Source organism: Schistocerca cancellata, chromosome 1, assembly GCF_023864275.1.
Source record: "Schistocerca cancellata isolate TAMUIC-IGC-003103 chromosome 1, iqSchCanc2.1, whole genome shotgun sequence".
Taxonomy (NCBI): Eukaryota; Metazoa; Arthropoda; class Insecta; order Orthoptera; family Acrididae; genus Schistocerca; species Schistocerca cancellata.
In genome coordinates, this window is record NC_064626.1 from 1069402918 (window position 1) to 1069423591 (window position 20674).

General features: G+C 44.7%; 1 protein-coding gene across 1 annotated transcript in view; it reads left to right on the plus strand.

Annotated features, from left to right (window-relative positions):
- Window positions 1-4243: 4243 nt before the first annotated feature.
- LOC126128123 (cadherin-86C-like) overlaps window positions 4244-20674 on the plus strand; it is a 334718-nt gene continuing 318287 nt past the window's right edge. Inside the window, exon 1 of the mRNA XM_049915150.1 lies at window positions 4244-4407. Coding sequence (XP_049771107.1) covers window positions 4244-4407 — 164 coding nt within the window. The remainder of the gene's footprint in view (window positions 4408-20674) is intronic.

Here is a 20674-nt window from a genome sequence, read left to right on the forward strand (position 1 = left end):
TGTCAAGATCGTTAACATTATGTTTGCAGAATACCTAACTTGTTTCATCGTGTATATCGATTCTGTTATTGGTATTCCATAATTTCTTTCTTTTAATACACGTTTATTTGCGTATTTTATTTAAGTGGTGTTGAGTATATCTTCAGTACACGATTTGTTTAATTGAAGTTAAAAGCAGTGCTAAATAAAACATAAGTGACGCTATAAACGGTAACTTACTACAGTCACTGTTTTTAACTTTAAATAAAAATGGCGTACTGAAGATTTATTATTGGTCTAGACAAACAAATTTAATATAGTACTTCAAAATGACATAATACCGAAATTGTGGAAAAGTATGAAAATCAATTAAAAACTAACAGCAGCAGGCAGAGTCAATTCATTTAAGAAATACTTGGCATCTGTGGACTCGAGTTCAGTTTTGTACGAAATTAGGTTTCTTTTCCTCCAGCTGAATCCTAACATAACAAAAAAGCCATAACATTTTTTTTTACAAGTAACTATTTATCTGTTTTAACGATTTGTATCTCATATACGTTTATACGTATATATTAATGCTACGAACTTGAAATTTAGTTTTAAGTCGGACTGATTAGTACACATCGTAGCTGGCATGATAGGCTCTTTGGCGCTTCTTCTTTTTGCACAAGAACCTAGTGGATCCGAAACAAAATCCTATTACTACCTCTACATATTAAGTAGGGCCAAATGAAAACTATTGTGAAAGTCTTGTTCAAAGACTGAAAGGAGGCACTCTCTCAAGAAGAAGTTTCTTCATCAGCTAGAATCCAAATTAAGAGAGTGCTGGTTTCTCGAACCTGACATTTGAAAAATGTTACATCTTTAAGTGTGCCCTGTAGAGCGGACGTCATAGCCAAATCATCGACTACTTCAGAAAATTTTACGTTGGCGTGTCTCTTGATCCACATAATTTTTTCCCACATTCCGAGATTTTTTTGCTGTGGTCACTTTTATAATATCCATTAGTCATAGATCAGTTGTTTTATGTTATTGTGTCTCTTGATGTATGAGGAGGGTTCAGTAAGTAATGGAACACGCTTTTCCTAAAAGCAGATTGGTTTTATTCAGTATTCCAATACACCATATTATTCACCACCCTTTTGGCTAGAAAATCCTAATTTCGAACACAATCACCGTTCAAAGCAACGGCCTCACGCCACCTTACTGGGAGGGCCTACATGCGTGCGTGGGGAACCTCTCTCCTCGCCGACGTCGGAGTCAACGTCTCGCTGCATCAGTTACCTTCCCATCAACATGCTACTTCCCGTGGAGTGCGTCCTTCAGTTGGCCAAATAGATCGAAACTCTTTATGGTCTTCTGTTTGGTGACGAGGAACTCAGCAGGCACAAACCTTTGAGTACTCCAATTGGTGAACGAGTGCGTCAGCACTACCGACAGAGGCGTCCAGTTGAGCAGCGAAGTGTTAGATCGCGATCCGTCGATAATTTCGAGTAAGAGTGTCCGCACGCTCCGACATTGCAGGAGTCACAGCTGAGTGCGGCCAGCCGGTACGAAAGAGATCGGACAGGTTTGCGTGCGTACCTTGCTGTGGAGATGACAGACGGCACGCCCGACAACTCACTTTGCTTTTGCTGACTGCCAAGTCTCTATAGACATTTTGCAAGAGCCTGTGAGTATCTGCGATGTTCTGGTTTATCGCCAAAAGAAAATCGGCGACAGCTGTCTTCTAGAAACACACTTCCTTTACAGACGCCGTTTTGAAGGCCACCTATTGGAACTTCATGAAGCTGTAGGCGGTGAAGCGGGAATGCAATGTCCCACAGGACGGCCAGGGTGGCCGGGCGGTTCTAGGCGCTACATTCTGGAACCGAGCGACCGCTACAGTCGCAGGTTCGAAACCTGCCTCGGGCATCGATGTGTGTGATGTCCTTATGTTAGTTAGGTTTAACTAGTTCTAAGTTCTAGGGGACTGATGACCTCAGAAGTTAAGTCCCATAGTGCTCAGAGCCATTTGAACCATTTGAACAATGTCCCACAACAAACTTCCCAAATTTTCAAGTGAAACTGGCCGAGAAAAAAATATGTTGCATTACTTACTGAACGCCCCCGTACATGTATTTTTCCTTCTTTCTGCGTTTTTCGGTTTTCCATTGTGGCTTTCGTAATGCTAGTTATCGGTGGATCCGTTGAAATCAAAATACAGGGTGTTTATAAATGAATATCGGGGTTTTAACGCTTTGTAATATTTATTACATTAAACTTACAGTTATAAATGATATGTCAAATGAAAGAGCAACTCAAACAGTTTTACCAAGAACCTTATAAATGTTCAATGTGACCACCATTTGTCACACGGCACACATCAAGTCTATAGCCGAGTTCTTCTCAAACGTTCATAAGTGTGTCTTCAGTGATGAATCGACCTTTCACCTTAGTGGACATGTTAACAGTCACAATGTGCGCATCTGGGGCTCAGAAAATCCTCACGAGGTGGTACAGATGCAACGAGATTCCCCTAAAATGACTGTTTTTTGTGTCGTATCCCGGCGGAAAGTTTATGGGCCTTTCTTTTTTGGTGAACCTACTGTAACTAGCACTTCTTACCTTGATAACTAGAGCTATGGCTCTTCCCCAGTTGGAAGAAGTTGAGCCAGAGAACTTCATTTTCCAGCAACATGGTGCGCCACCTCACTGGCATAGCAAAATACGCGATTGGTTGAACTTCACTGTACCCAAGCGCTGGATAGGCCGCAAAGGGCCCAATGACAGGGCTTGCTTTGCACGGCCTCCACGTTCACCCGACCTAACGCCATGCGATTTTTTCCTTTCGGGCTTCATCAAGGATCGTGTGTACGTGCCTCCGCTACCGGCAGACCTCCCTGAATTAAGAAACCGGATTGAAGCAGCTGTTGCTACAATCACTGAAGACACACTTATCAACATTTGGGAAGAACTCGGCTATAGACTTTATGTGTGCCGTGTGACAAATGGTACTCACATTGAACATTTATAAGATTCTTGGTAAAACTGTGAGTTGCTCTTTCATTTGACATACCATTTATAACTGTAAGTTTAATGCAATAATTACAAATGATTGAAGCGATTTCATAAATTCACCGTAGCTCCATTCACTGGCATATGGTCACGGCACACTACAGATACGTAGAAAAACTCATAAAGTTTTGTTCGGCTGAAGCCGCACTTCAGGTTTCTGCCGCCAGAGCGCTCGAGAGCGCAGTGAGACAAAATGGCGACAGGAGCCGAGAAAGCGTATGTCGTGCTTGAAATGCACTCACATCAGTCAGTCATAACAGTGCAACCACACTTCAGGACGAAGTTCAACAAAGATCCACCAACTGCTAACTCCATTCGGCGATGGTATGCGCAGTTTAAAGCTTCTGTATGCCTCTGTAAGGGGAAATCAATGGGTCGGCCTGCAGTGAGCGAAGAAACGGTTGAACGCGTGCGGGCAAGTTTCACGCGTAGCCTGCGGAAAATTGGCTCATGCCAGAACTGGATACCGACAGCGCCGACTTCATCTTTCAACAGGATGGTGCTCCACCGCACTTCCATCATGATGTTCGGCATTTCTTAAACAGGAGATTGGAAAACCGATGGATCGGTCGTGGTGGAGATCATGATCATAAATTCATGTCATGGCCTCCACGCTGTCCCGACTCAACCCCATGCGATTTCTTTCTGTGGTGTTATGTGAAAGATTCAGTGTTTAAACCTTCTCTACCAAGAAACGTGCCAGAAATGCGAGCTCGCATCAACGATGCTTTCGAACTCATTGATGGGGACATGCTGCGCCGAGTGTGGGAGGAACTTGATTATCGGCTTGATGTCTGCCGAATCACTAAAGGGTCACATATCGAACATTTGTGAATGCCTAAAAAAACTTTTTGAGTTTTTGTATGTGTGTACAAAGCATTGTGAAAATATCTCAAATAATAAAGTTATTGTAGAGCTGTGAAATCGCTTCAATCATTTGTAATAACCTTGTATTATAAAGCGTTCATATTCATTTATAAACACCCTGTATTTTTTGTTATATTGTTCTGTGTATACCGTAAAATTGCAGCTGTAGTAGAGGTTTCGGCAGAAAAACCACCAATCTTAGTCGTTTGTAACAAGAGCTATGACACAGGAACGAAACAGCCTCTCTGCCACTTGATGAAGTGATGGATGGAGTGCCTGAGTTTCGGTAGCACCGGTATGACTGCTCGTCATCCACGCTTGCGTAGCGTGCTCGACGAGAATGCAGGACTCTGGGTCAGTGGCGCACGGGCGGCTGGCGTGGCGTGATGGGGGCGGCAGCTGTGTGTGCCTCAGGGCCACGGAAGCGCTTGCCCACCTGCTCATCCGCGTCCGAGTGCCTTCAAGTTTAAGGACAGCCAGCGTGTCAACCACAACATCTCGTGGGTAAGCAAGACTGCGTCCACTTAAACTCAGTAAAAATGCGAACCACTGTAGGGGACATCTTGCTCTTGATCTGTCTGTTATTCTTGTAACTCGTTCAATTTTGACATTCGAACATCGATATAGGATTAACATTATAGAGTACTGCCAATATACAGGGTGTTACAAAAAAGGTACGGCCAAACTTTCAGGAAACATTCCTCACACACAAGTAAAGAAAAGATGTTATGTGGACATGTGTCCGCAAACGCTTAATTTCCATGTTACAGCTCATTTTAGTTTCGTCAGTATGTACTGTACTTCCTCGATTCACACCAGTTGGCCTGATTGAAGAAAGGTAATGTTGACTTAGGTGCTTGTGTTGACATGCGACTCATTGCTCTACAGTACAAGCATCAAATACATCAGTACGCAGCATCAACAGGTTAGTGTTCATCACGAAAGTGGTTTTGCAGTCAGTGCAATGTTTACAAATGCGGAGTTGGCAGATGCCCATTTGATGTATGGATTAGCACGGGGCAATAGCCGTGGCGCGGTACGTTTGTATCGAGACAGATTTTCTGAATGAAGGTGTCCCGACAGGAAGACGTTCGAAGCAATTGATCGGCGTCTTAGGGAGCACGGAACATTCCAGCCTATGACTCGCGACTGGGGAAGACCTAGAACGACGAGAACACCTGCAATGGACGAGGCAATTGTTCGTGCAGTTGACGATAGCCCTAATGTCAGCGTCAGAGAAGTGGTAACGTTGACCACGTCACTGTATGGAGAGTGCTACGGGAGAACCAGTTGTTTCCGTACCATGTACAGCGTGTGCAGGCACTATCAGCAGCTGATTGGCCTCCACGGGTACACTTCTGCGAATGGTTCATCCAACAATGTGTCAATCCTCATGTTCTCTTTACGGATGAGGCTTCATTCCAACGTGATCAAATTGTAAATTTTCACAATCAACATGTGTGGGCTGACGAGAATCCGCACGCAATTGTGCAATCACGTCATCAACACAGATTTTCTGTGAACGTTTGGGCAGGCATTGTTGGTGATGTCTTGATTGGGCCCCATGTTCTTCCATCTACGCTCAATGGAGCACGTTATCATGATTTCATACGGGATACTCTACCTGTGCTGCTAGAACATGTGCCTTTACAAGTACGACACAACATGTGGTTCATGCACGATGGAGCTCCTGCTTCTCAACAACAGATTCGGTGACCGATGGATTGGTAGAGGCGGGCCAATTCCATGGCCTCCACGCTCTCCTGACCTCAACCCTCTTGACTTCCATTTATGGGGGCATTTGAAAGCTCTTGTCTACGCAACCCCGGTACCAAATGTAGAGACCCTTCGTGCTCGTATTGTGGATGGCTGTGATACAATACGCCATTCTCCAGGGCTGCATCAGTGCATCAGGCATTCCATGCGACGGAGGGTGGATGCATGGATCCTCGCTAACGGAGGACATTTTGAACATTTCCTGTAGCAAAGTGTTTGAAGTCACGCTGGTACGTTCTGTTGGTGTGTGTTTCCATTCCATGATTAAAGTGATTTGAAGAGAAGTAATAAAATGAGCTCTAACATGGAAAGTAAGTGTTTCCGGACACATGTCCACATAACATATTTTCTTTCTTTGTGTGTGAGGAATGTTTCCTGAAAGTTTGGCCGTACCTTCTTGTAACACCCTGTATAACTATTATAAAATGATATAGTGACTTAACATATCGCATAGTTCTCCTTATTAGTTCCTAATAGCTTTGGCATTGAAAATCATTATACCGAATTCCCTGTTCTGACGAGAAGCGTCCCGATGGACCACACTACCTTGGCTGTAAATTTTAAAAACCTCAAATGTTGAACGAACACAAATTATGGTAACTAAAACGGCGGAGTATCTCCAAGGCTGTATTGCTGTTGCAGTTCAACACCCCCACTGGAAAAACATTCTAGCTGCTGCTTTTGCAGTGTAACAGTTATCGAACCATAAGAAAAAAAATTAAATTAGTTACTAACTGCGGCGTGCAAACTCTTTATTCAACATAAAAACGTCACTACAGATATTCGGATTTAAGTTATGAGCCGGCCTGTGTCCGTCCGGTTCTAGGCGCTTCAGTCTGGAGCCGTGTGACAGCTACGGACGCAGGTTCGAAATCTGCCTCGGGCATGGATGTGTGTGATGTCCTTAGGTTAGTTAGGTTTAATTAGTTCTAAGTTGTAGGCGACTGATGACCTCAGAAGTTAAGTCGCATAGTGCTCAGAGCCATTTGAACCATTTAAGTTATGACATGTTCGATATGCCTGCCATCAGTGGCGATGATATGGCGCAGACGAAAAGCGAAATTCTGCATGACCCTCTGAAGTGTCGGAACATCGATGCTGTTGATGACTTCATAAAAGGCTGTTTTCAGCTCAGAAATGGTTATGGGGTTATTGCTGTACACCTTGTCTTTAATATAGCCCCACGACGAGGAGTCGAAGAATATGGCGGCCAATCGAGGCCCATGCCAGTGACTTCTGGGTACCCCAGAGCCAGAATGCGTCCCAAGACTGCTCCTCCAAGACATCGAACACTCTCCCGTTTCGAAGGGGTCGAGCTACGCCTTGCATGAACCACATATTGTCGAAATCAGGGTCACTTTTGATAATGAGGATGAAATCAACTTTCAAAACCTTCATGTACTGTTCGGTAATAACCGTTCCATCAAGGAATATCGCACCGATTATTCCGTGACTGGACACTATACACCACACAGGCACCTGTTGAGGGTGAAGAGACATCTCGATAGCGAAATGCGGATTCTCAGTCCCCCAGATGCGCCAATTTTGCTTATTGACGACCCCATCCAAATGAAAGGGAGCTTCGTCGCTAAAACAAGCCATCCATCCGCATACTAATTCCCATCGTGCCCCGCGGCCAACCGTGCAGTTTGAACGTCCTAACGCAAACCGTTCAGAAGTTATGACAATTTTATTTCAAATAGTTCAATAACTTTCACCTGTACATTTAGAAGTTACCCAGGATATCCCTCCTAAGAGTCGCCAGACGCATGTTCTTTGATGTTTCAGCAGATATTTGCCATTTCGTTTCTCAAAGGTGTAGCTGGAGCCAGCCAAATGAAATACTGCTCATCACTTCTTTTACCCAGTGATTTGTTTCCCATTACGACCAAAATATTTTTTAAGCAGAATTTTGCGCGCGCATTCGATAGGACAGTCCAAATTTAATCCAGTGCTTTATTCGTTTTATCGATATATATTAACAGGAACATTAAAACACGAAGAAGAACCAGTATATTCCAGTCAACTGGTGATCAAAACAGCCGTTTTCGTAAAAAAATTGTAAAAGTTCTCTCAACGGTTCTTTTTGTCATCAGCGGTGCTGAATCCGTATTTCATGTTTGCTGGCTTGTGGAAAGTCGGCTTCACGACGAAAACCGCAAAAAACACATTTTTCAGTTCTTCGCTTATATCTTGCGAACTATACGTTTTTCGAAGACGACTGTTCCATGAAAAGTTAAAGGAGACAAAATTTTCTACAAAATACACTAGTCAGGTCTGATTTTCTGACGAGCGCAACACGCCCTAGAGCGCGCTGGAAAGCAGCCAGGCCGGCTGGTGTGGCCGAGCGGTTCTAGGCGCTTCAGTCTGGAACCGCCAGACCGCTACGGTCGCAGGTTCGAATCCCGCCTCGGACATGGATGTGTGTGATGTCCTTAAGTTAGTTAGGTTTAAGAAGTTCTAAGTTCTAGGGGACTGATGACCTCATATGTTAAGTCCCATAGTGCTCAGAGCCATTTGAACCATTTGAAAGCAGCCAGTTTTTGACCCTTCCCTGAAAACGTCACATACGCCCATTCCCTCCCCCCCCCCCAACCATACACCCACAGGTCGAAAAAAAACCACGCCACGTGAAAATACATTAAACTTCCTGTAAGGGACGTCTGCAACATTCAATTCTCTCATAAAGGCTGGGGGGGGCGGGGAGCGAGCAAGCGAAGCGAAAATTACGTAAAATGCCTTCTGTTCCCCACAGTAAAACGACCGCTCCCACCTGTCTGTCTCACAGCGGCTCTATACTTTCGAGGTATTACAGTTAAAAGAGGATGTATAGAATGAATTGATGGAAAAGCATGTTTGATGAAAACATTAACAAACTATGTTTACAACGTTAGGTGAATGACAGAAAACAAAAAGATGAATATGAAATACACTGCTGGCCATTAAAATTGCTGCACCAAGAAGAAATGCAGATGATCAACGGGTATTCATTGGACAAATTTATTATACTAGAACTGAAATGTGATTACATTTTCACGCAATTTGAGTGCATAGATCCTGAGAAATCAGTACCAAGAACAACCACCTCTGGCCGTAATAACGGCCTTCATACGCCTGGGCATTGAGTCAAACAGTGCTTGGATGGCGTGTACAGGTACAGTTGCCCATGCAGCTTCAACACGATGCCACAGTTCATCAAGAGTAGTGACTGGCGTATTGTGACGAGCCAGTTGTTCGGCCACCATTGACCAGACGTTTTCAGTTGGTGAGAGATCTGGAGAATGTGCTGGCCAGGGCAGCAGTCGAACATTTTCTGTATCCAGAAAGGCCCGTACAGGACCTGCAACATGTGGTCGTGCATTATCCTGCTGAAATGTAGGGTTTCGCAGTGATCGTTTTGCCATTCGTGCACCCAGGTTTGTCGTTGAGTACACCATCGCAGACGCTCCTGTGTGTGATGCAGCGTCAAGGGTAACCGCAGTCATTGTTTCCGAGCTGATAGTCCATGCTGCTGCAAACGTCGTCGAAGTGTTCGTTCAGATGATTGTTGTCTTGCAAACGACCCCATCTTTTGACTCAGGGATCGAGACATGGCTGCACGATCTGTTACAGCCATGCGGATACGATGCCTGTCATCTTGACTGTTAGTGACAAGAGGCCGTTGGGATCTAGCACGGCGTTCCGTACTACTCTCCTGAACCCATCGATTCCATATTCTGGTAACAGTCATCGGATCTCTACCAACGCGATACGATAAACCGCAATCGTGATAGGCTAAAATCCGACCTTTATCAAAGTCGGAAACGTGATGGTAAGCATTCCTCCTCCTTACACGAGGCATCACAACACCGTTTCACCAGGCAATGCCGGTCAACTGCTGCTTGTGTATGAGAAATCGGTTGGAAACTTTCCTCATGTCAGCACGTTGTAGGTGTCGCCACCGGCGCCAACCTTGTGTGAATGCTCTGAAAAGCTAATCATTTGCATATCACAGCATCTTCTTCCTGTCGGTTAAATTTCGCGTCTGTAGCACGTCATCTTCGTGGTGTAGCAATTTTAATAGCCAGTAGTGTATGTATGTTGTAATGTACAAGGGTCCTGAAATGAGTGAATGCCAAGCCCGAGATCTAGTCATCTCTTCGAGTAGGTTCTCCATCCAGAAAAGAAAGAAGGCATTTAGGGACAGAATATGGATACACAAGCCAGTTAAGTTCTAAACTTATAGAGGATATTCGCGAAAAGTAAATCTAGCTGCTGCGCCATGGCTCAAAAACGTATAGAAACACCGAGGAAAAAAAGACTTCCGCAATTTTGTTACGGAAAAACCATCATGTGACTTGACTATAACTCCAGGAGCGACAGCATCTCCCTGGTCCGCGCCGACTGCTACCGCCATGCAGCAGCGCTTCTCAGTCACTGCTGGAGAACTGGTTACTCTTTTTGTTTTACTGTCCCTGTTAATACATATCGTCATAACAAATACCGCACTAGACTAATATGGGACGGCTGTATCGAATGAGCATGTAAAATTCCTCTTTAAAAATAACTTTGTTTGTAACGGGAAACGAACCGACGATCTCAGTGGACACTGACACTGACTCCAGCAACATATTGCAAAAGCGAAACTGCAGATATCTGCCAAACATCAGAGAGAACGCGACTGAGAGGTCTTATGAGGCACACATTATATGTACAAGGTGTTTCGCCATTGACGTTACAGTCTTCCAGGGCTGTAGAGGGGACTTACAAGATAAAGTTTTGTCAAGAAACCAATGCCCGCAAATTAAGCGTTTAAATGTAATGTAAGTTTGAAGACTGGATAACTTTCGAATCTCGCGCTTCCCTCTACGCACGCGGCAGAGAGAATGAGTCCTAACTTGTTTGCTCTACAGGAGCCTTATGGTATGGGGAATGTTAGGAGTACTCGCCCTCGAGTTCTTTTGTTCGTGACGAAAGATGGTGATGACGAAGTCCCATATTCCGTGGCCGAGCGTAGGGGAAAGATGTTGGAGACCCGTACCGCCGTTCTAGGCAAGGTCGTTTCCCATTGCCTTCGTCCGACCGTAATGCGGATGAATGATGATGATGAAGACGACACGTTGTTGTTGTTGTGTTGTTGTGGTCTTCAGTCCTGAGACTGGTTTGATGCAGCTCTCCATGCTACTCTATCCTCATCTCCCAGTATCTACTGCAACCTACATCCTTCTGAATTTGCTTAGTGTGTTCATCTCTTGGTCTCCCTCTACGATTTCTACCCTCCACACTGCCCTCCAATGCTAAATTTGTGATCCCTTGATGCCTCAAAACATGTCCTACCAACCGATCCCTTCTTCTAGTCAAGTTGTGCCACAAACTTCTCTTCTCCCCAATCCTATTCAATACCTCCTCATTAGTTACGTGATCTACCCACCTTATCTTCAGCATTCTTCTGTAGCACCACATTTCGAAAGCTTCTATTCTCTTCTTGTCCAAACTAGTTATCGTCCATGTTTCACTTCCATACATGGCTACACTCCATACAAATACTTTCAGAAACGACTTCCTGACACTTAAATCTATACTCGATGTTAACAAATTCCTCTTCTTGAGAAATGCTTTCCTTGCCATTGCTAGTCTACATTTTATATCCTCTCTACTTCGACCATCATCAGTTATTTTACTCCCTAAATAGCAAAACTCCTTTACTACTTTAAGTTTCTCATTTCCTAATTAATTCCCTCAGCATCACCCGACTTAATCTGACTACATTCCATTATCCTCGTTTTGCTTTTGTTGATGTTCATCTTATATCCTCCTTTCAAGACACTGTCCATTCCGTTCAACTGCTCTTCCAAGTCCTTTGCTGTCTCTGACAGAATTACAATGTCATCGGCGAACCTCAAAGTTTTTACTTCTTCTCCATGAATTTTAATACCTACTCCGAATTTTTCTTTTGTGTCCTTTACTGCTTGCTCAATATACAGATTGAATAACATCGGGGAGAGGCTACAACCCTGTCTTACTCCTTTCCCAACCACTGCTTCCCTTTCATGCCCCTCGACTCTTATAACTGCCATCTGGTTTCTGTACAAACTGTAAATAGCCTTTCGCTCCCTGTATTTTACCCCTGCCACCTTCAGAATTTGAAAGAGAGTATTCCAGTTAACATTGTCAAAAGCTTTCTCTAAGTCTACAAATGCTAGAAACGTAGGTTTGCCTTTTCTTAATCTTTCTTCTAAGATAAGTCGTAAGGTCAGTATTGCCTCACGTGTTCCAACATTTCTACGGAATCCAAACTGATCTTCCCCGAGGTCGGCTTCTACCAGTTTTTCCATTCGTCTGTAAAGAATTCGCATTAGTATTTTGCAGCTGTGACTTATTAAACTGATAGTTCGGTAATTTTCACATCTGTCAACACCTGCTTTCTTTGGGATTGGAATTATTATGTTCTTCTTGAAGTCTGAGGGTATTTCACCTGTTTCATACATCTTGCTGACCAGATGGTAGAGTTTTGTCAGGACTGGCTCTCCCGAGGCCATCAGTAGTTCAAATGGAATGTTGTCTACTCCCGGGGCCTTGTTTCGACTCAGGTCTTTCAGTGCTCTGTCAAACTCTTCACGCAGTATCTTATCTCCCATTTCGTCTTCATCTACATCCTCTTCCATTTCCATAATATTGTCCTCAAGAACATCGCCCTTGTATAAACCCTCTATATACTCCTTCCACCTTTCTGCCTTCCCTTCTTTGCTTAGAACTGGGTTGCCATCTGAGCTCTTGATATTCATACAAGTGGTTCTCTTCTCTCCAAAGGTCTCTTTAATTTTCCTGTAGGCAGTATCTATCTTACCCATAGTGAGACAAGCCTCTACACACGACGACACAACAATACCAAATTATCTCGAGGCAGGAAAAATCCCTGACCCTGCTGGGAATCGAAGCCGGGACCCCGTGCTCGGGAAGCGCGAACGCTACCGCGAGACCACGAGCAGCGGACAGTGACGAAAGAAGTCCTCTTCAAAATAGAGAGTCTGGCACGTCCGTGGAGCACCACAACAGTCAACCCTCCTACGAGGGCTGCCTTTTTTTTCCCGACCTCCGATCGGTCACGAACTTAAAACCTAATCCCGGTGAAGGTTTGCGCAGACGTGTTGCACAGTGTCTCTGATATGCCCGTCTATCGCATCGCTTCGAACCTTTAGAGTTCCGAGCGCACAGTGATCATGTAAAGATCCCTCGAAAATAGTGTCCCCCATCAAGTGTGAAGTCCTTGGTTGGTTGGTTGGTTGTTTGGGGAAGGAGACCAGACAGCGTGGTCATCGGTCTCATCGAATTAGGGAAGGATGGGGAAGGAAGTCGGCCGTGCCCTTTCAGAGGAACCATCCCGGCATTTGCCTGGAGTGATTTAGGGAAATCACGGGAAACCTAAATCAGGATTGCCGGACGCGGGATTGAACCGTCGTCCTCCCGAATGCGAGTCCAGTGTGTAACCACTGCGCCACCGCGCTCGGTGTGAGGTCCTACTGAGGGTTTAGCCTGATTTCATGCAGGACACATAGCAACTGTAATGCGTTTCCTTCTTCGTGACAATTCTCGGTCGCATACAGCAGGTGCAACAAAAAACTTCCTGCAGCGTTTTCGATGGGAAGTGTTTAATCACGGACTTGGCTCCCTTTAATATACATCTCCTTTGCCTCACTATCTCGTTTGGTATAAGAGTTAGGAAAATTAAAATAGTCTACTACAAAAACTTGTGCTCCTCTGTGTGCCATCGTTTCCTAAAAATCTCGGTTTGATGTCTTGAACCATACACGAAGTAAAAGGAGTGTTATGTCTTAGGCGACTCACACACAGCGTGTAAAAGGACTACCGTAAAAATTTATAGAGTTATTAGAGGAGATAAAAAGATATACTTTTGTTATGTGACACAGATATCACAGGCGCATCTTTCCTCACGGTAGTCCTTGAAGGGTTTGGTGCTAAACTTCCTTAGAGTAATGTTCGCAGTTATTTCAACTGATTTGTAAGCAACAGGTTAATACTCCAATCTGATTTCCAGCAGTTAGATCTTACTGCTAGCAAGGGCAAGTTTCCCTTAGGGTTTTTTTTTGTCCCGTCAGTCTTCTGACTGCATTGAGGCGGACCACTACGAGTTCCTCTTTTGCGCGAAACTCTTCGTCTCAAAGAAGCACTTGCACCATACATCCTAAATTATTTTCTGGATATGTTGCACTCTATGTGTTCCCCTATATAGTTTTTACTTTCTACAGTTTCCTCTAGGACCATGCAGTTTATTCCCTGATGCCTTAACACACGTCCCATCAACCTGTCCCTTCTTCTTTTTCGTGTTTTCCAGACTTTCCTTTCTTCACCTATTCTGCAGAGAACCTCCTCAGTTAAAATCCTGCCAGTATTGTGGAAAAGGGCCACCACTATGGCACTGCAGTGTTCTCGTCCGGAGTGTCATCGTGTTAAGACGTGTGTCACCGTATGTACATCCTAAGTACTTTGACAGCTATGGTCCCTAAATACTAAAAGAAGCGTGCGCCTTTTTATGGTGAATATGAACCTGCTGAATGACAATTACTTGAGATACAAGGCTGACCTGGTGGTCAAGCATCTGCAGCAAGTGTCAGGAGTATCCTTCCAAGCCCCACACAAATCCGATTGAACGTAATGTATGGGGCCCTGTTGGCTGAAGTTTCACAGAAGCAGTGCCCACCACGCAGTATTGTCCATGTTCAAAAGACGCTTGTCCACCAGTGAAAGGTGCTACGGCAAACCATGATGGAGGGCTTCATACGTTTTAGGTGAAACAGTCGTGCATTTTACGTTGCCACTAGAGGTCCCACAACCCATATTGACGTTCTGTGTTAAACCAGCGGAGGGATGGAAAGTCCCACCCGCCGGTGTTTCGGAATATTTTGTACCCCTATACTGTGTCAACTGTCGCAAAGTTGACAGGGTATCTTTTGTGTGATCCATTTTGCCAAATGTAATTCTCTGATGTCCAGCTCTATTTATTAATGTTTATTTATCGCATGCCACAATTCAGAAATGCACTGCCGCAGAAAAATGCAACGCCCTTCAGAACAACCTCATTTCACTGACAAGTGAAGTGATACCTAGTTCATCACCATAGGAGTAGATGATAACAAATTCAGACCAAATGAAACACACACGTCATAATAAAGGATGCCCAAACAGTCGTATCAGTACGCGGCGTGAGGGGCACGTTGCGTCGCTACAGCCGTATGTGGATGTGCATTGTCCTGCTGAAAAAACACATCGCTTTCCTGACAAAGAAACTACTGTAGCAGGGGATAAGAAGCTGTACAATGTAGCGGAATTTGGTTAATTTACTCAGCAGGAACACCTGATGTGACCGCGAGTTGTAACTGATGCTCCCCCTCCCCCTCCCCGTCCCCCAGACACACATCGTGAAGGCTCTGATAGGAACTGTATGTCATGGGCGAAATTCACTCTAAAATAGGCAGCTCGTCAGCTCTTCACGATACACTTTTTCCTCCAACACACGCATAGAGATGGAACCTAGTCTCATCGCTGAATACAACAGAGTACCATTCCACTCTCTACGCAACTCTACCACAACACCACCGAGCGAGGTAGCGCAGTGGTTAGCACAATGGACTCGCTTTCGGGAGAACGACGGTTCAGTCCCGCGTCCGGCCGTCCTGATATAGGTTTTCCGTGATTTCCCTAAATCGCTTCAGGCAAATGACGGGATGGTTCCTTTGAAAGGGCGCGCCCGACTTCCTTCCCCATCCTTCCCTAATCCGATGAGACCGAAGACCTCGCAGTTTAGTCTCCTTCCCAAATCAACCCAACCCAACTCTACCACAACATCAGAATAGCCATGCTTAATGGTGGCGTGGTGTTAGTGATGGCCCGGACAGAGGCACACGTAATAGTAATACCGCTGCAAATAGACAGTTCCCAGTGGCCCCTGATGGTTAGCACAGCGAATTTTGAAGTTAGTACTAACAAAATTCCTGCCCACATGTTGCCAAAGTTGTTTCGTCTACGGTGCAGAAGGTTTGCTGGTAAGTCCTTACACGTCTTCCATACTGTCCCGATCTCTCCCCATGAGACTGCCACATTTTTTGAGTCCTGAAGAAAGACAATCGTGGCCGCTGATTTGCTTCAGATTAAGAGATGCACGCCTGGATACAATCATTGTATGGAAGACAACCGCCAACTTTTTTCCATGAAGGCATTGACCGACTCAGCTCACAGTGGGATAAATGTACTATCTGTTATGACGATTACTTTATGAAACATAAACAGTTTACTTGATTTTTTCCATCGTACTCGTTTTTATTTGACTGCCTTTTATTGTCATTCAGTTATGGGGAACAGGCTGTTTCATAGGCAAATCGATAGGTTTTTATGTGGCATCCAGTAAAGCAATTCCTCTGTAGCTATTGGACACAACGGAACTATTCTTCTTAAATATGGGGAATATAATTCCGGTTTTCCAGTCTGCATATACGGTTCCCGTCTTCCAAATTGTTTCTGTTAAAGACCGTAGTTCTAATTCAGTTTCTGGTCCTCTACTTCGTAATAACTCAGCGAGTAACTGGTCTCCACTGAAAGCCTTTTCATTCTTAGTTTCTCTATTGCCTGATGTGTTTCTTTTACTGATGGTGTCGTGAGTTCTATAGTAACTGTATCAGGTCCTTCGAATTTAAAATAAGACTGTGGATCATTGCAGTAGAGTAGTTATGAAAAGTACATCATCCATCTTTTTTCCATGCCACTCTTGTTGGTCAGTATTTTCCATCATACTCGTTTTCATTTGACTGCCTTTTATTGTTATTCAGTTATGGGGATCAGCCTGCTTCATAGGCTAATCGATAGGATTTTATGTGGCATCCAGAAAAACAATTCTTCTGTAGCTATTGGACACAACGGAACCAATCTTCTTAAGTATGAGGAATATAATTCCTGTTTTCCAGTTTGAAGATACGGTTTCCGTCTCCCAAATTGTTTCTATTTGTGGATTTCTCAAAATATTTTTTTAAAAATGCCTTATCCTGTGGACACCTAAGTTGTTAAATAATCAGTTGCAGTTTGTCATCATCAGAAAATCTTTTCGATGTCCTACTATAAGCCACATGGTGTAGTGTTGTGTGATGTGGCAGACTGTCTGTCTTTCGGCGCCACATTCATAGGTGGGGAAGGTACCAGGCTATGTTCTACTTACCAGTACACCTGATACGTTGGTCCTAGTTTGGTTACGGGTTGACCATGTTTCAAGCGGAAGTTCGAGGCCGGCTGGGCTGGCTGGGATTTCTTATTGGACTGCTTGGAACCATACCTCCTCCACTCATTACTGAGTTGAAATCAGCTGTGCAGCCTGTTCCTTCATGTGTCACTGATATCCATATTTATTGATAGTTGTGAGTTTTGAAGAAGCATGCTGTACTCTCTGAGAAGTCCACTGGATCTCCGTATAAATAGAGGTGGAATATGGCTCAGTAGCTTGGTAGCCAGTGATTTATGTGGATACAGAGTGTGTCTCAGTTGAATGTCGACCATTTGTACATGCGTGCTGTACAACCATTAAGGAGCATAATATTCTGTGGTAGCGTAAACCAATCTCGAGGTACAAGACCGAAGAGTGACAGCAAAGGATACCGACAAAATGACATTTTTTTCTTGTGTTTGTGCGTGTATGACGGAATTTCTAGTTTTGAGTTTTCTCAGCAATATTAGTTAGGTCTCGTTTAAAGGACAGTTCTATCAAGTGTGACTATTTATTAACCCTATATTACTAAACCCTCGTAAAATTTACGGTGGCAGCTGGTACCAATTTGCGATTCGCGCCAATCTGATATTGTCAGTAAGGTGTGAAACAGGACATTTCGTACTTATTTTGTATGAGTCATACCATTGGTGACCTTATAATTGTAATTAACTAGTGCATAAACTATAAATTATGACCTCCGTTCAATAAAATATGAAGTTGTAAAATTTAGAGTGGTTTAGTAACAATGGAACATTTTCATCCCCTTTTAGTGTTCAGGGGTTAAAAACACGTTCCAATCAGGTATCTTTATTTTTCTATTTTTGTACAATATGTTATCGGTTTCAGAATTACATAACTCCCTCTTAACAGCAGTGACACAAAATGGATTTTATGTAATCTGACGCCAAAGTTTTTTAAAACAATGAAGTACCCGGAAGGCAGGTAGAACAAGACTGTATTTGTATTGCTCTTCTTTAGTGTTGTTACCAGGATATATAAAGGGCAGGACAGACACACAATCAAAAAAAAGTTTGCATCACCCCAGTTCCCAGAACGCCTGAAGATAGACGTTGACTGATGATACTGTATCACAGACACAGTCCCATTCGCTGTTCAGAGATGTCACTAAACCCACCCAAAGATGTAAACAACCATGCATGAGCAGCGCCTTTTAGACAGAGGGAGTCCGACAGCTGATCGATTCCAGTCATTCCACCAGGAAGGAGGTACATGGCTCGTGTTGTCTGTAGTTTAACTATACCTAGACGGTCAATACCGCGGTTCGATTGCGTCCGCATTGTTACTCTGTGCCAGGAAGGGCTCTCAACAAGGGAAGTGTCCAGGCGTCTCGGAGTGAACCAAAACGGTGTTGTTCGAACGTGGAGGAGATACAGAGAGATAGGAACTGTCGATGACATGCCTCGCTCAGACCGCCCGAGGGCTACTACTACAGTGGATGACCGCTACCTACGGATTATGGCTCGAAGGAACCCTGACAGCAACGCCACCATGTTGAATAATGCTTTTCGTGCAGCCACAGGACGTCGTGTTGCGACTCAGACTGTGCGCAATAGGCTGCATGATGCGCAACTTCACTCCCAACGGCCATGGCGCGGTCCATCTATGCAACCGCGACACCATGCAGCGCGGTACAAATGGGCCCAACGACATACGGAATGGACCGCTCAGGATTGGTATCACCTTCTCTTCACCGATGAGTGTCGCATATGCCTTCAACCAGAGACTCGTCGAGACGTGTTTGGAGGCAACCCGGTCAGGCTGAACGCCTTAGACACACTGTTCAGCGAGTGCAGCAAGGTGGAGGTTCCCTGATGTTTTGGGGTTTCACTATGTGGGGACGATGTACGCCGCTGGTGGTCATGGAAGGCGCCGTAACGGCTGTACGATACGTGAATGCCATCCTTCTACCGATAGTGCAACCGTATCGGCAACATACTGGCAAGGAATTCGTCTTCATGGACGACAATTCGCGCCCACATCTTGCACATCTTGTGAATGACTTCCTTCAGGATACGGCATCGCTCAACTAGAGTGGCCGGCATATTCTCCAGACATGAACCATGTCGAACATGCCTGAGATAGACTGAAAAGGGCTATTTATGGACGACGTGACCCACCAACCACTCTGAGGGATCTTCACCGAATCGCCGTTGAGAAGTGGGACAATCTGGACCAACAGTGCCTTGATGACCTTGTGAATAGTATGCCACGACGTATACAGGCATATATCAATGCAAAAGGACGTGCTACTAGGTATTACAGGTACCGCTGTGTACAGGTACAGCAATCTGGGCCTCCACCTCTAAAGGTCTCGCCGTATGGCGGTACAACATGCAATTTGTGGTTTGCATGAGCAACAAAAAGGGCGGAAATGATGTTGTGTCTATCTTTATTCCAATTTTCTGTACAGTTTCCGCAACTCTCGGAACCGAGGTGATTCAAAACTTTTTTTAACATGTTTATAAAGGGGCGTGAACAGCGCTAGAAGTGGAATATCAATATGAAGGAATCACAGATGCCATGTACTCATCTGAGACACCGTTGTCAGCACCTGACACAATTTGAATGCAGCTCCGTTGTGGGTCTCTAAATAGCCGGCTAGTGGAATCGTGCAATAAGCAGATAAGCGGAGCTTTCAGATCGGACAGGCACGCTCCACCGTAAGGGAGGATCGCCGTATTGTGCACCAAGAACATTACAAACCCTTCATATCTGCGCCTGCCATCCGAGAACAACTAATGGGCTCCCTGCAACAATATGCGTCAATCTGCACCAACGGTCGGAGACTAGTTACTGCCGGATAACGAATTACCGCCCCATGCACCACGACACAAACGGCTGCTTTTTGGGCCGTGACCGGAAAGCATGGACTACTATTTATGGTGTTGCATTGGATTCAGCAATGAATCTTGATTTCTCTACTACCCCGGATGATCGTCGTTGGCGAGTGTGGCAGCCATCCGGGCAAAGGTCGCATTCTTCCAATGTTTTGGAGGACACAGTGGTGTTAATCCTGGCGTGATGGCGCAGGGGGCAGTCGAGTGACTTCAGGTCACGGCTAGTAGCGTTTGAGGACACAATGGTACACAGGCACATCCTGCGTCCTCATGTGTTACCTCTTGACATACAGTATCATGGTGCCATTTTTGAACAGGACAACGCTCGTCCACACAAGGAATGTGTCTTATGAACCGCCTGTGTGATGCTGAGTACTCCCGTGATCAGCTAGTTCCCAGATCTGTCCCAGATAGAACATGTCTGAGACCACCGCAGAAGTCATCTCCGTCCCAGGGACGGAGGAAGGGGCAGTAGCCAGAATACCAAGGATTAGTTACAACTGTTGTGGTCCAGCCCGTCTCAGGATGGGACAGAACAGCTCTATGGATACCAAACATTGTTGGATGTAAGGACCGCCAGTTATGCAAAACACCGTTTTTTCGAAGTTCCCAAACATGTTTCAGCACGTCTGTGCCATCATCAGTGGGTTTCTGTTTCATCTAATCTTCACACTCAGTTTGCATGGTTTTTCAGGGTCACTTGAGTATTATTTGTTACAGGTAGCTTGTCATGTTTTAGTGTGGCAAGTCCTATTATTCTCAACATCCTGGTGAATTGTTGTGAAGCACACGTAAACAGAACACGTATTTTCACATAATAAGGTCGTAAAAGCACTTTGCGCTTCACTGAAACACACTGTAGGAGTGGTTGTTGTGTCTCCCAGCCCAG